Source organism: Triturus cristatus, chromosome 9, assembly GCF_964204655.1.
Source record: "Triturus cristatus chromosome 9, aTriCri1.1, whole genome shotgun sequence".
Lineage (NCBI taxonomy): Eukaryota > Metazoa > Chordata > Amphibia > Caudata > Salamandridae > Triturus > Triturus cristatus.
In genome coordinates, this window is record NC_140592.1 from 779966316 (window position 1) to 779979464 (window position 13149).

Below are 13149 nucleotides of genomic sequence, written 5' to 3' on the forward strand. Positions count from 1 at the left end.
CCCTGTTGATGGCCACCTGTAAATAGGTAGGTGGGCAGGCATCACAAGCTGGCTCCCGACGATCCTGATTTTCTTTAAAAATATCCTACTCTAGAGAGATTTGTGTCCAGGCCTCAACCAGTAATGTGAATCTCAATGCAATTCCCGCAGCATCTCCGGTTAAGAAATCCAAGAGAATTTCCCCAAGTGTAAGTTTTCCTGCTCTAGTTTGGAATTCATGCCAGTTAACGCTGTTTGCTCATGGGACTATTATACACTTTCCTTTTAGGACGTGGTCAACAAGATCTTCCTGGTGTTCCCAGAAGATCTCATGGCCTCTTTGGTTCGCATGATTCATAATGGACAAGATGCAGCCAAATGTGTTTTCTGTGCAGGTCTAAATACTATTAATTTAATGTAAATAAAAGGGCCCCCTGCGAATGGGTCTGAGTTCCTCTAGGAAGGGACAAATTAACATAACATAGCTTTACATGGACATATAGGGACAACAATACCATATTATAGACAAGTAGAAATGTTAACTTATTTAAGCAATACAATAAATATTAATTTATATAATTCACATGCATACTTCAATCATTGATTGTTACTTGATTATATTATCTCTTGTCTTTACAAACCAGTGTCTTTGGTGAAATGTTTATCATGTATTAGGAAACATGAGATACTAACAGTTCATTATAACTTTGTTGCTATTGTCTTGTCTGTGTACCTTGTTCCTATTGTGTAGAATGATTTCAGAGTGAATGCAGTTATGATTAAAGTATGCATGTGAATTAGTAAATTAATATTTATTGTATTGCTTGAATAAAATAACATTTGTACTTGTCTATAATCTTGTATTCTTGTCCCTATATATTTATGTAAAGCTATGTTATATTAATTTTGAACATATTTGAGTTGCCCTAGGTGTTTGCATTCTAAATACTACTGATTGCCTTGGGAGGGCAGTTGGCACTGGTGTTGTGCTTCATCAACACAGGTGGATGCACTCTATGGGAATCTCTGTCACTATACAGACTTCCCTCATGGATATTCCACAGTTGCTCGCTGTGCCTCCCGATTTTGAGAACTGTCTTCCTCAGCGCAATTATGTCAGCTCATTGTGTAAGTGAACTCTGGACACTTTCAGTGCAACCACCTTTTTTCCCACACATGTTGGTGCTGAGGACTTGGGCTGCATTCTTGTCTACAGTTGTGACTCTTTTTCACTTTGGGCAATGCATAACTTTGCCAGTGCTTCCCTTATCCTTCGAAAAAGAAGAGAGGCTCTATTGGCTGGACCCCAAAAGGGCTTTAATGTTTTACATTGATAATACCAAGGAATACAATGTGCATGATCAGCTTTGTGTGGGGTTCTCAGGGCGAAGAAAGGGAAGGCTATGCAGAGGAAGACCCTATTGAGGTGGGTAGTCCTATGCTTTGTCCAAGAAGCAGCCCACGGTAGATCTGAGAGTCCATTCTACCAGGGCTAAAACTGCAACCACTGTGTTGGCTCTTGGAGTACCTGTCCTTGACATCTGCCAAGCTGCAAAGTAGGCATCAGTGCACACGTTCACAAAGCACTACTGCCTTAACAGACAGGTCTGGTGAGAGGAGCACTTTGCAAACTCAGTCCTGCCGGACCTTTTGGTCTGAGACCACTACACAAAATCTCCACCTGGCGAGTTACTCCTTTGGCATCTATTCTAAGGTGAGGAATCTGCAGTAGAAGTATCCATCAGAAGAACAAGTCAGTGATGCTCTTTCTGGTGGATACTCTACCTAACCACAGATTTCTCACTGAATTCCTACCTCCCTGTTCTGTGCGTGGCATCTTTTTAACATCAAAAAATGACCTTAGTTAGTATTCAGCACACTGGTACTAACGATTGTTCACACTCTACATCTGAGAGTGTGTAGAATGAAAAACAAGAAACTTATGTCAGCATGCAGGGGTGGCCCTTATATACAGCTCAGCTCCATCACTTCTGGGGCAGTATGGAGCCAATGCTAGTGGAATTAGGACCACTGCTGAAGAAAAGATTTCTAGATCCAGATTGGTTCCTGAGGAGTATCCACCAAAAATAGTGTTACCAAAGGTAAGTAGCTTGTTCATCCAAACCTGTGTTCTAGCATGCCAACATGCTGGTGACAGAGTTGGATTAGACTTTGAGTTTGACCTATATCTTACCTTTTGCTTTGGTGTTTTGGTTGTTATTTCAGTGAGGATTACAAGTGCCATGGTAATCCACTACCTCAGCCCAAACACCTGTTTGTTCAGGGGTAGAAATTACTACTGAGTTGGAGTTTACTAAACCTAGTAAAACTTCAGATACATTTCAGCAGGTTAAGGCTGCTGAAATTTAATTTTAGTAAAGAGCTACTAAATACAGAGATATTCAAATTTTGGTGCGGAAAACTATCTTTTGTGCTCCATTTGTGGAGATTTAAGTTGTGCTGGGTGCTGGTTATCACACCCACTAAATTCCAAATACCATTGTACTTATTTTTAACAGGTATGCTAAATAGCATACTACCCTCAGAGACGCTTGTAAATCATGCTTTAGAAGAAATGATGTTGATGGACTCTATACTGTTCCTAAAAACAATTCATGAAAATGAGAAGAGCAGTAACCATTATTAAAAGAGTTGCTTTGGTGGCCGGAAAACGACCTCTTTCAGAAACCTCACTTCTGAACATTTTACAATGAAATGTCTTTTTAATGATGGCACCTAATTCATAGTCTCCTTAGGTTACAGTGATACTTTTCAAGAATAGTGACTAATGTTAAGTCGAATTTGGACCTGTGCCAGGATGTTGGGGAATTTTTAAATCAGAGGGCAAAATGTGTAATCATCCTCACACATAGAGGTAGATAATTTGAAGGGAGCAGGGAACCATTGCCTCAGTCGGGAACTGCTGAAGCCCATATAGGAAAGTGTTTTATTCCTAGGTCACTTGTGAATCTCTTCTTTTGCAATTTTGCTGCCCTGAGCAAAACTGATAATAACTGTCGGGCACTCCCGGATTCTTTGTCCCCTAGACATCAAGGATAGTCACCCTGCTTATGCTGTACCACGTGAACCAAAGGAAGTCATTAGTCAGAGGTGACAGCCATATATTCTTTTCCCATAACATTCCTTATCTAGACTCCTGAGTTTGCACTGATCCACTTAACACTCAGCATTCCTTAGAAACAGGAAGTTATGTGATGGCCATTTTAATAGCATGTTCTTTATTCCCCAGTACCATTAATCTGAATAGGGCAGCACCACTACATGTTAATTCTACCAGGCAGTTTACAGAAAATACGCCTGACAGCTTTTAATATACACATTAATTTCACCAATATGAATTGGAATACTTAAACATTTGGCAATCATAGCATAGCTTACTTAGAAATTTGATGACAATAACAATTTATCTCGTAATTAATCAGGGGAGAGAGAAGCTGAGATCCATTCGGCTTCCAAGTGATAAGCAAATAATCAATAGAGAATGGATCACTTGTCCTGTTTTATAACCAGGGTCTTGGGTTCTTACGGTCTAAAAAACCCTCATTCATGTGAAAGACATAGGAGCAGTATATCTTGATTATCCGCTTCAGTGGTTATGTGAAAAGCATCATCATAGGGTCTTAATTATGCTTTCCTCGACCTAGTGGGAGACCAACTGGTGTTTCCAGTAGTGATCAGAGACAGTGAAGGTGGAAGTGAAATGAGTTTTTTTGATAAATACATTTTTATTCAGTTTACAGAAGGAATGCACCAGCCAATCAGCACCGTATTTCAGTAATCGAGGATTACATTCACAAGTTCTCGTTACCCAATGTAAAGACATTAATAAAGCAAAAATGAGATGAAAACAGTCAAGCCCCTCATGATTAGACTCCCCTCCCAGCCACTTTCCCCAAATTCGGTGGTATTTCTTAGGGCAACCACATGCCATGTACATAACTTTCTCCTGCGTGGCGCACCAATCCACCCCATTCCGCCAACGTCCCACACTTGGTGGTTCAGGGCATTTCCAGGATGCCGCAATGTCTCTTTTAGCTACCACCATAGCTGTAGTAAAGAACAGTTTTTCGTTGCGTGACCCGTCCAGCCCATCAGTGATGCCCAGGATCGTGTGCTTAGGGCCGTGTGGAATCCCCCACCCTAGAACCTCAGAGAGTTCTTCTTCGATGCCCTCCCAAAATCCCGCCAGGTGGGGGCAGGCCCAAACCATGTGAAGGAAGTCAGCGGGGTCATAGCCGCACCTAGTACAGGCTGAGGACGGACTAAGCCCCGCACGATGAAGGTTTACAGGGGTGAGATATACGACATGCAGGTAATAGAGCTGCACCAAGCGCAGCCTAGCGGAGGCAGTGACCGTTCTGGGGGCCATAAGGGCGTCACGCCAGTCTTCTTCTTCCAAGGGGCCCATCCAGTCCTGTGAAGTGAGTTTAAAATTATAGTTACCTCCATTTCTCAAACTTAGTTTTATTCTGTTGGAGATAGGGCAAGATTAAAAAGGAGGGTAGTGCATGAATAGAAGGGCTACTGTTCTATTGCACCTACTTTAAAAAACGTGAGTGGTCGACATGTTTCTGCCCCTTTGGTGCCCCGTCGGGTCAGAGGGCTCTCTTCAGGACCATAAGGAGGCATGTAACTTGTTCGTAATGTGCGTCGGTAAGCTATGCACTTACCCTTCTTCGTAGTGAGCCTATTAAAACACTGGATGGTTACTGGTCAATGGTACCTATAAGTAGAAGTAGAGAACATAGAAAAAAAGACCGTTAAAGCAGAACATAATGTCACTTTACCACATATGTCGATCTGTTATAAATGATGCTAATAAATATGGTGTCACGTTTATAATTAGGCGGACAATCAAGATATACCGCCTGATCACTTTTGTACGTGAATGAGGGTTTTTAAGATGGCCAGAATACCTGACCCTGGTTACACAGGTACAAGTGATCCATTCTCCATTGATAATTGATTACTGTTAGGAAGCAGAATGGATCTCAGCTTCTTCTTCCTCCCCTTTTTGATCATATGCTAGTAATTGGTAGTTATTAACTATATCCTGCCCTACTTAGAGATTTCGTGAGGGGAATAAATAAAAGAGGATAAGAACTGCAAACACCAGTTCGTCTCCCTCCAGGTGGAGGAAAATCAAGATATACCCCTCCGACGTCTTTCACGTGAATGAGGTTTTGTAGACAGTAAGAACCCAAGACCCTAGTTATAAAACAGGACAAGTAATCCATTCTCTAATGATTATAACAATTTCTCTGCATCGTCACCTGGCACATATGAAAATATCTTGTCTGCCATTTAGATACTAGTGGCACTCCTTTCACTACCTGCTATTAATCAGTTTTACCGTTGGTACCCATTTCACTGTCTTGCTGGCGGAAAAATGCAGGAACGTCCTTTCTAGGTAGCAAACCCTAGAGGCAACCCGGTGCAGAAACACTTGTTTTTCCCCCTTTGGATTGTCATAGAGGATGTACTGAAGCTACTACATTGTCGAAATACATTTGCTAACTCAGGACTTTCTGCTCTTAACTCTTCTGAGATTATATAACTGTGCTAATTCAATATTTTCTGCCCTCAGCGGCTCTGAGGCTACGGAAAGCACAATTAAACTCCTTTAAGTTCCTACATTTATGCAACCCCTCAAACCATACTAAAAAGAAAAACTCAAACATAATCATCCTCATTCCTGCATACAAGCCTCCTCTCCTCTTCCCACTTGTTATTTTCTGTTTGGCCTCAACCTCACTTTTTGCTCTACTAACTCCTCCCTAATGTATACCCTGGACTGTCTTTATGCCCACAAACTTTGGCCCCCTCTGCACTCATCATAGTCCAACCAACACTGCAACCTGTGCACCCCATGAGTCCTCCCTAATTATCTTCTCTATTACTTTCTCTCCCACTGATTCAACAGCAATCTCCTCACTTCATCCTTCACTCCAAGACCTTTCCTCCCACCACATTGAGTCACCTTCCCTGCTCCACTCTCCCTCACTGTGAGGATGACCCAAAACACCCCACAACACTGAAACCAATCCTTATGGCCGATCCAATTCAACCTCAAGAATGATTAGGGTAGTCCAAATCAAATGAAGGCTCCTACGCATCACAAGCCTCAAAATATATCCTTCCAGTGGCAATCACACTACTATCAAACCCTTACCCGCAAAGCTTTACATGTTATTTGAGGAAGTCAAAATGCTCAAAAACCACCTCACTGACATGAATGCATATTGGAAATACCAAGCCTATATCTTTTAGATAAGTCCTCCGCCTTTCACACACATACTCCACTGAAAACAATGTTTAAAGCCGAACTATGCAAGAACAAAGAAAAAAAACACCAAGAGAACCAGGAAACCTTTGTCTGAGAAGGACATTGAAAATCTACTTAAATTCTACAATTCACGTTCATTTTCAAAGTTCTTCCAAAAAGGCAACAACATCCTGATATTTACAAATTCGAGGAAAAGAGCAACCTCCCTTAAGGGAAAAGGTGATGCACTTGGACAGTCTTATAGAAATAAACACACTACCACACCATGCATACCAGACTTTGCCACACTCCACTCCATTCTACTCTGCACCACTGCAGTCTGCTCCGCACCACTCCACCCTATACCACTCCACTCCACACTGCATCACTTCACTGTACTCTGCACCACTCTAATCTACACCAGTCCACTCTAAGACGTTCTACTCTACACCACTTGTACTCCGACAATGCAGTCTACCCCACACTACTCTACTATGCACCACTGCGCTCTTCACCACTCCAATCTGTACCACTCCACTCTTTGCCACTCTACTCTGTAACACTGCAGTGTATGCCACTGATATATATGCCAATGCACTCTACTCTGTAACTCTCCATTCTACGCCGGTGCAGTCCATGCCAAGCCACTGCATGTCATTCAAATCTACTCTACACTATACTATACTCTGCAACACTTTACGCCACTGCACTATACACCACTGCACTGCAAGTCTCTGCAGTCTATGCCACTCTATTCTACTCTGCACCACTGCACTCTACCCCACTGCACTCTACCCCACTGCACGCCACACCAATGCACTCTACTATGCACCACTGCACTCTATGACAGTCTACTCTGCAACACTGTACTCTGTCACTACACTCTACAGCACTATGCTCTATGCCACTGCACTCTACTCTGCACTACTCTACTCTATGCCAATGCACTCTACACTACTACACTCTACCCCACTACACTCTACATCACTCCACTCCACACCACTCTACTTTGCACCACTACACTCTACTTTGCACCACTCTAATCTATGCCACTCTAAAGCACTCTATGCCAATGCACTCTATGCCACTACACTCTGCTACTGTGCACCACTGCACTACCCGCCTCACTACTCTACATATCTCTACTCTGCTAGTGCATTCTATGATGCACCACTGCACTCTATGATGTGTCGCTCTGTGTCACTCTACTCTGCAACACTGCACTCTACGCCAGTGCACTCTATGCCACTGCTCTCTACACTGCACCACTCCACACTACCCTGCACCGCTCCACTCTACACCACTTCACTCTATTATACTCTGTACCACTGTACTCCACTCCACTGCACTCAGTGCCACTCCACTCAGCCACACTCCAGTAAGTGCCACTCCACTCTTTGCAATGGCACTCTACTGCACTCTACTCTGCGCCACTGCACTCTACTCTGCACCACTGCACTCTACTCTGCATCACTGCACTCTACACTAATGCACTCTACGCCACTGCACTCGGTGTCAGATGTACGACCCTAAATTGCATGCGCAAACGGGTTAGCGACCTGTTTGCGCATGCAAAAACGAATAGTGCCATGTACAATTCCTATTTAGGGAGTCGCAATTCTTTTGCAACTCACTAAATAGGAATTGCAACTCGCTATGAGGAAGGGGCGTTTCAAGGGCGTCCCTTCCTAATAGCGACTCTCTACCCCATGTATGAATGTGTTGCGACCACAATGCGGTTGCAAAACACTCGCAATTTACCGCCCTCTTCTAGAGGGTGGTAATGCTCTCCCCAGGGGACCCCTTCCCCTTTGCAAATGCAGGGTAAAATATTTTTTAGGGGCAGGCAGTGGTCCCAGGGATCACTACCTACCGTTAAAAAACTGAACGAAAACATTTCATTTTTTTACAAATGCATCCCGTTTTCCTTTAAGGAAAACGGTCTGCATTTAAAAAAGAAAAAACTGCTTTATTTAAAAGCAGTCCCAGACATGGAGGTCTGCTGAGCCCAGCAGGCCACCATCCCTGGGAGGGCCAGCCAGTCCCAATGGGGTCGCAAATTGCGAGTGCCTCATGAATATTGATAAGGCATGCAATTTGCGACCCCATTGGGAATAGCAAACAGTGTCCCAGACAGGGTTGTATATGGCATTTTGCGACTCGCAAATTGCGACTCGCAATCGAGCGCAATTTGCGAGTCGTAAAATGTAATGGTCGTACATCTGGCCCTCTATGCCAATCGACTCTGCACCACTGTACTTTATGCCACTTTACTCTAGTCCACTCTACGACAGTACACACTATCAATCAATTTGTATTTATATACCATGACTTATCCAGGCGCTGCACTGCAGCACTCAGTTGAAGAGCCATGTCTTGAGTCCTTTCCTGAAGTTGTTGAGCAAGGGAGAGGTAGGAGGTGTAGAGGGAGTGTGTTCCAGGCTTTGGCGGTGAGGTGAGAGAAGAAGTGTCCTCCGATGTGGCTACGGCAGATGGGTGGCATCTGTGCGAGTGCAAAGTGAACGGAGCAAAGGTTTCTGGATGGTGGTTCATGTAGTGTGGTCCTAGGTTGTGGAGGGCTTTCTAGGACTGGGTCAGGAGCTTCAATTGGCATCTCTTCTGGACCGGGAGCCCGTGGGGGTCTTTCAGGTGCTCTATTCTCTTGGGCAAGTTTAGGATCAGTCTGGCTGCTGCGTTCTGGATTATCTAGAGTCTTTGCTTGAGTTCGGAGTTTGTACCGTCATAGAGTGCATTGCTATAGTTGAGCCGGCTGGTGATAAGGGCCTGCGTCACTGTTTTCCTGTTGCTAATGGAGAGCCACCTAAAGATTTTTGGGAGCATGTGGATCGTGTGGAAGCATGAAGAGGTGACATCATTGACTTGGTATTTCATGGAGATTTTGCTGTGTAGTGCGATGCCAAGGTTGTGGGCATGGTCTTTCGGTGTAGGGGTAGGTCTGAGCTCTGTAGGCTACCAGGAGTCTTTCCAGAGGGCGGTGTATCTGCCGAAGATCAGGACTTCCTTCTTGTCTGTGCTCAGTTTGCGGTAGATGTCTTTCATCCATATTGCTACGTTCTTCATGCAGTTGTGGAAGTTGGTCTTTGTCTGGGTGGGGTTCGATGAGACTGAGAGGCCTAATTGGGTGTCACCAGTGTAGGGGATGAATGTTGATGTTGTATGCTCTAAAAATGTCTGCAAGTGGTGTAATGTAGATGTTGAAGAGGTGAGAGTGTTACTGAAAGATGAGCCTTGGAACTGTGAAACTTCACTCTATGATGCTCTACTCCATTAAACTCTACTCCAGTCTATGCCACTCTGCTCCACTCTGTGCCACTCCACTCTATGACACTTTATGCAACTCCCTCTATGCCACTCCATGCCACTTTACTCCACTCTATTCTACAACACACTACTCCACTTTACGCCACTACACTCTATGATACTCCACTCTATGATGCTTTATTTCAGTAAAATCTACTCCACACTAAGATACTCTTCTCCATTCTATGCCACTCCAATCTACAACACTCTACTCTATGCCACTCTGCAACACTACTCCACTCTATGAAGTTCTATGCAACTTCCTCTATGCCACTCCATGCCACTTTACTCCACTCTTTTCAATGACACACTTCTTCACGCCACTCCACTCTATGCCTCTTCACTCTACGCCACTCGACTTTACAACAATCTATTACACTCTGCGCCATTCCACTCTCCTACTCTGCTCCACTCTATGCTACTCCACTCTGTGACAATCTTCTCCATTTTTTCGCCACTGTACTCTACAACACTCTGCTCCACTCTACGCATTACCCTCTATGCCACACCACTCTACGCTCTACACCACCCCATGACACTCTATGCCACTTCCCTCTACAACACTCTACTCCACTCTGACAGTACTCAACTCTACTCCACTGTATGCCTGTCCATTCTACGACACTCTACTTCCTCCACAACAGTTTACACACTCAGCACCACTCCGCGTCACTCCACTCAACTCTGCTGTACACCACTCTAAGCTATTCCATAACACTGCACTCAACTCCACTTTACGACACTCCACTCCATGCCACTCTCCTTAACACCACTAACTTTTAGCCATTCTGAACAGTAACCATGCCGGTGTGCAACATGGCTAAAACATATTCGCAAAGTCAATAGCTCTTGCATTGGCGAGACCTATTGGCTTTGCCACTGCTTGTTTAGCCTTGTAAGTAAAGTCAGATAGTTAATCCTTACTCTAGGGACTTTAACTCTTGATATATGGAAATAGGGATATGGCTATCATCTGAAATCATTATCCCTGGTCCCTGTTTCTCCACCCCTTAATTCTGGCATCTATAATGAGGCCCTTGGTGTCTGGAATGCAAACTCTTCACATTTACTGTGTTCTTTTAGTGGCAGAGAGTCAGTTCTACCTCACAGGGGTCTTTCTCTCTTGTTCAAAGTTGCAAAAGTAGTTTTGGGTAAATATCACCACAGCCTAGCAGTGTTCTTTAAGTGTTAAGTCTTTAGAAACACAGGAAATACAAGATAGGTCACATCTGTTTCTAATACATTTCCAACCAAAACATCAATTGCCCACAGATTAAATCCTAAACAAATTAAAATCAATGTGCCTAGGACATTTGAAGTCTGTTAATATGTTTTTCTTTTGAATAGGAAACAGCTGAGCTGGATAAACTGGAATCATTTCCTTCCATTACGGAACTTACCATACTTGGAAATCCAGTGAGTACATTGTACTACAAATTATAAAGTGTGGAGAAAATACATGCATTGTCTCTATCATAGTTGTTATTGTGTACATATTTATCCCGAGTTATCAATTTCCAACATTCATCAAAAATGCACATCTTGAGGGCCACTTGAAGGGCAGAGGCAATAGCCTCATCACGATATTCAGCAACCGCGACACGGTTCTGCCTCATCCAATTGAAAGACATACATAGAACATACCTTGCAAGACACAAACTGGAAAATGGGAGTAATTGCCTTCCTCAGCTGCCTCTGGTGCATAGCAACCGAAGGGAGACTACTCCACACAGTATGGGGCTACGTCAGACTGGTACGGTACTCCAGGTGGGTGCATATATGCCTGGGGATTTTCTGTGGTGCAGTGTGCCTCAAATCGCAATAATGGTCCTTCTAGATATCACCACAGACACTGATGTAGATCTGAGCACACTGACACTGTATCACTGGGTCTGATAGTGGCTAAGAGAGACATAGCCCGCCATTGGAAGGACACGAAAGGATCCTCATAAGCCAGGACATTGGACATGAAAATTCATACATACACGAGTATTTGGCCAGATTTAGAGGGAGTGAGACACTTGTAGCATTGTAGGGAAGTCTGGCTGGGAGTAGGGTTGGGGGGGCTGACTAGGGGTTACCAGTAGACAAACTCCTAAGTTATATTCTTGTCTTTCTGTTTTCAACTCAGAGTTGGAACATGTACTAAACGGATATATATATTTTTTTAAAGTAACAAAAAAAAATCACACCTTCATTTTTGCCAAACTTTTTAACATGTAAAATACATATGCATCACACCATAAAACGTAACGCTTTCAAGATGTAATATAAATAACCTATGGTGGATAGGATACTCCATCACAAAGGTGGTGGATGCCTCATCCGCCATATTTAAAGTGCAGTATTGCCTTTGATGTTTGTAATGATTAGGACGGGATATGCCCCATGTTTGGGAGCAGTATGCCATCTGCCACACTTTAAATAAGGGCCTATGCTTTACTGGCTTCAGTTGCAGAGCTACTTATTGTAGGTATGGTTTCCTAATCATTACATCTGTAATGGTTTATCTAATGGTCACTGATTTCTTGAGCACGACAGCTAGAAACAAACATTTGCAATGCAATCGGTCTCGCCTTTCGGACCTTATATGTATTTAGCTATGCAGCACATTAGCCTGGGTGCTGAAACATCTACTGTTCTTTAACATGGAGGGAAAGTAAGCACCAAACTGCGTGACTCGTCAGGTATGGGAACACATGAAGAAAAATATTGCCTTTCAGCGGGAAATGGTATTGCCCAAAGCTTTGTTTTTAATATAAAAGCAGGGCTTTCTGTGGTCATATCACTAAAACCGGTCCTAGGGTGCTTGTTTCTAGTCCAGGGAGGACCTGGCCTGGAAGTTCGGGCTGTACTGTTCCCATTGGGCACAAGGTCAAGACTGATTTGCATATGGCTGGGTACAAACTTTAATGGCATGGTGAGCAAAAAAACGATGGATTTAGGCCCAGATCTCTGTAATGGGGTGAATGTATGACGTTGTTCTGCATTCTGTCCATCAATTGTTGTTTTTGCATCATATCACTGAAAATACAAGATTTGAGAAAAATATTGTCTACGGGTGCTTGTGGAAGACAATTTCTATGGACTGGAATCTAGAGAATGCTTAAGTGATTCTGGTATTTTACTGACCTCTGCTGGTCATTTCTATAAAGAAAGTGAAATAGAGGCAGTTGCCAGAAAAATAAAAAAAAGAAAGTCCATCAGCAGAAAGCAATTCTGGTATTTTACTGACCTTTGCTGGTTGTTTTCTATTAAGACAGTTAAATAGAGGCAGTTGAACAGAAAAAAAGTCCCTAGGCGGAAGCAGACAAGTCCTAGGGCTGATATCTAGAGCTCACAAAGTACATACACAGATAAGTATATACTAAAGTATATATACTAAAGTATATACAAGGGGTCTTGAATGCTTGACCTAAATTGCACTTCGACAAAACAGCTGTTTGCTTTGAAGTGTGAAACTACACTACATTACGGCTAACAATTCAAAAAACACACAGAATGAAGGTAGCAAAGTAATTTGTATGCTTTTATTGTTCCAATATAGGGACACTTATTCTCAC

The 13149-nt window shown here is 43.2% G+C and overlaps 1 protein-coding gene across 1 annotated transcript in view; it reads left to right on the top strand.

The window, feature by feature from the left end:
• Positions 1-13149, top strand: part of LRRC9 (leucine rich repeat containing 9) — a 597819-nt gene that overhangs the window by 556685 nt on the left and 27985 nt on the right. Inside the window, exon 29 of the mRNA XM_085626156.1 lies at positions 10934-11002. Within this exon, the coding sequence (XP_085482282.1) occupies positions 10934-11002 (69 nt within the window). The remainder of the gene's footprint in view (positions 1-10933; positions 11003-13149) is intronic.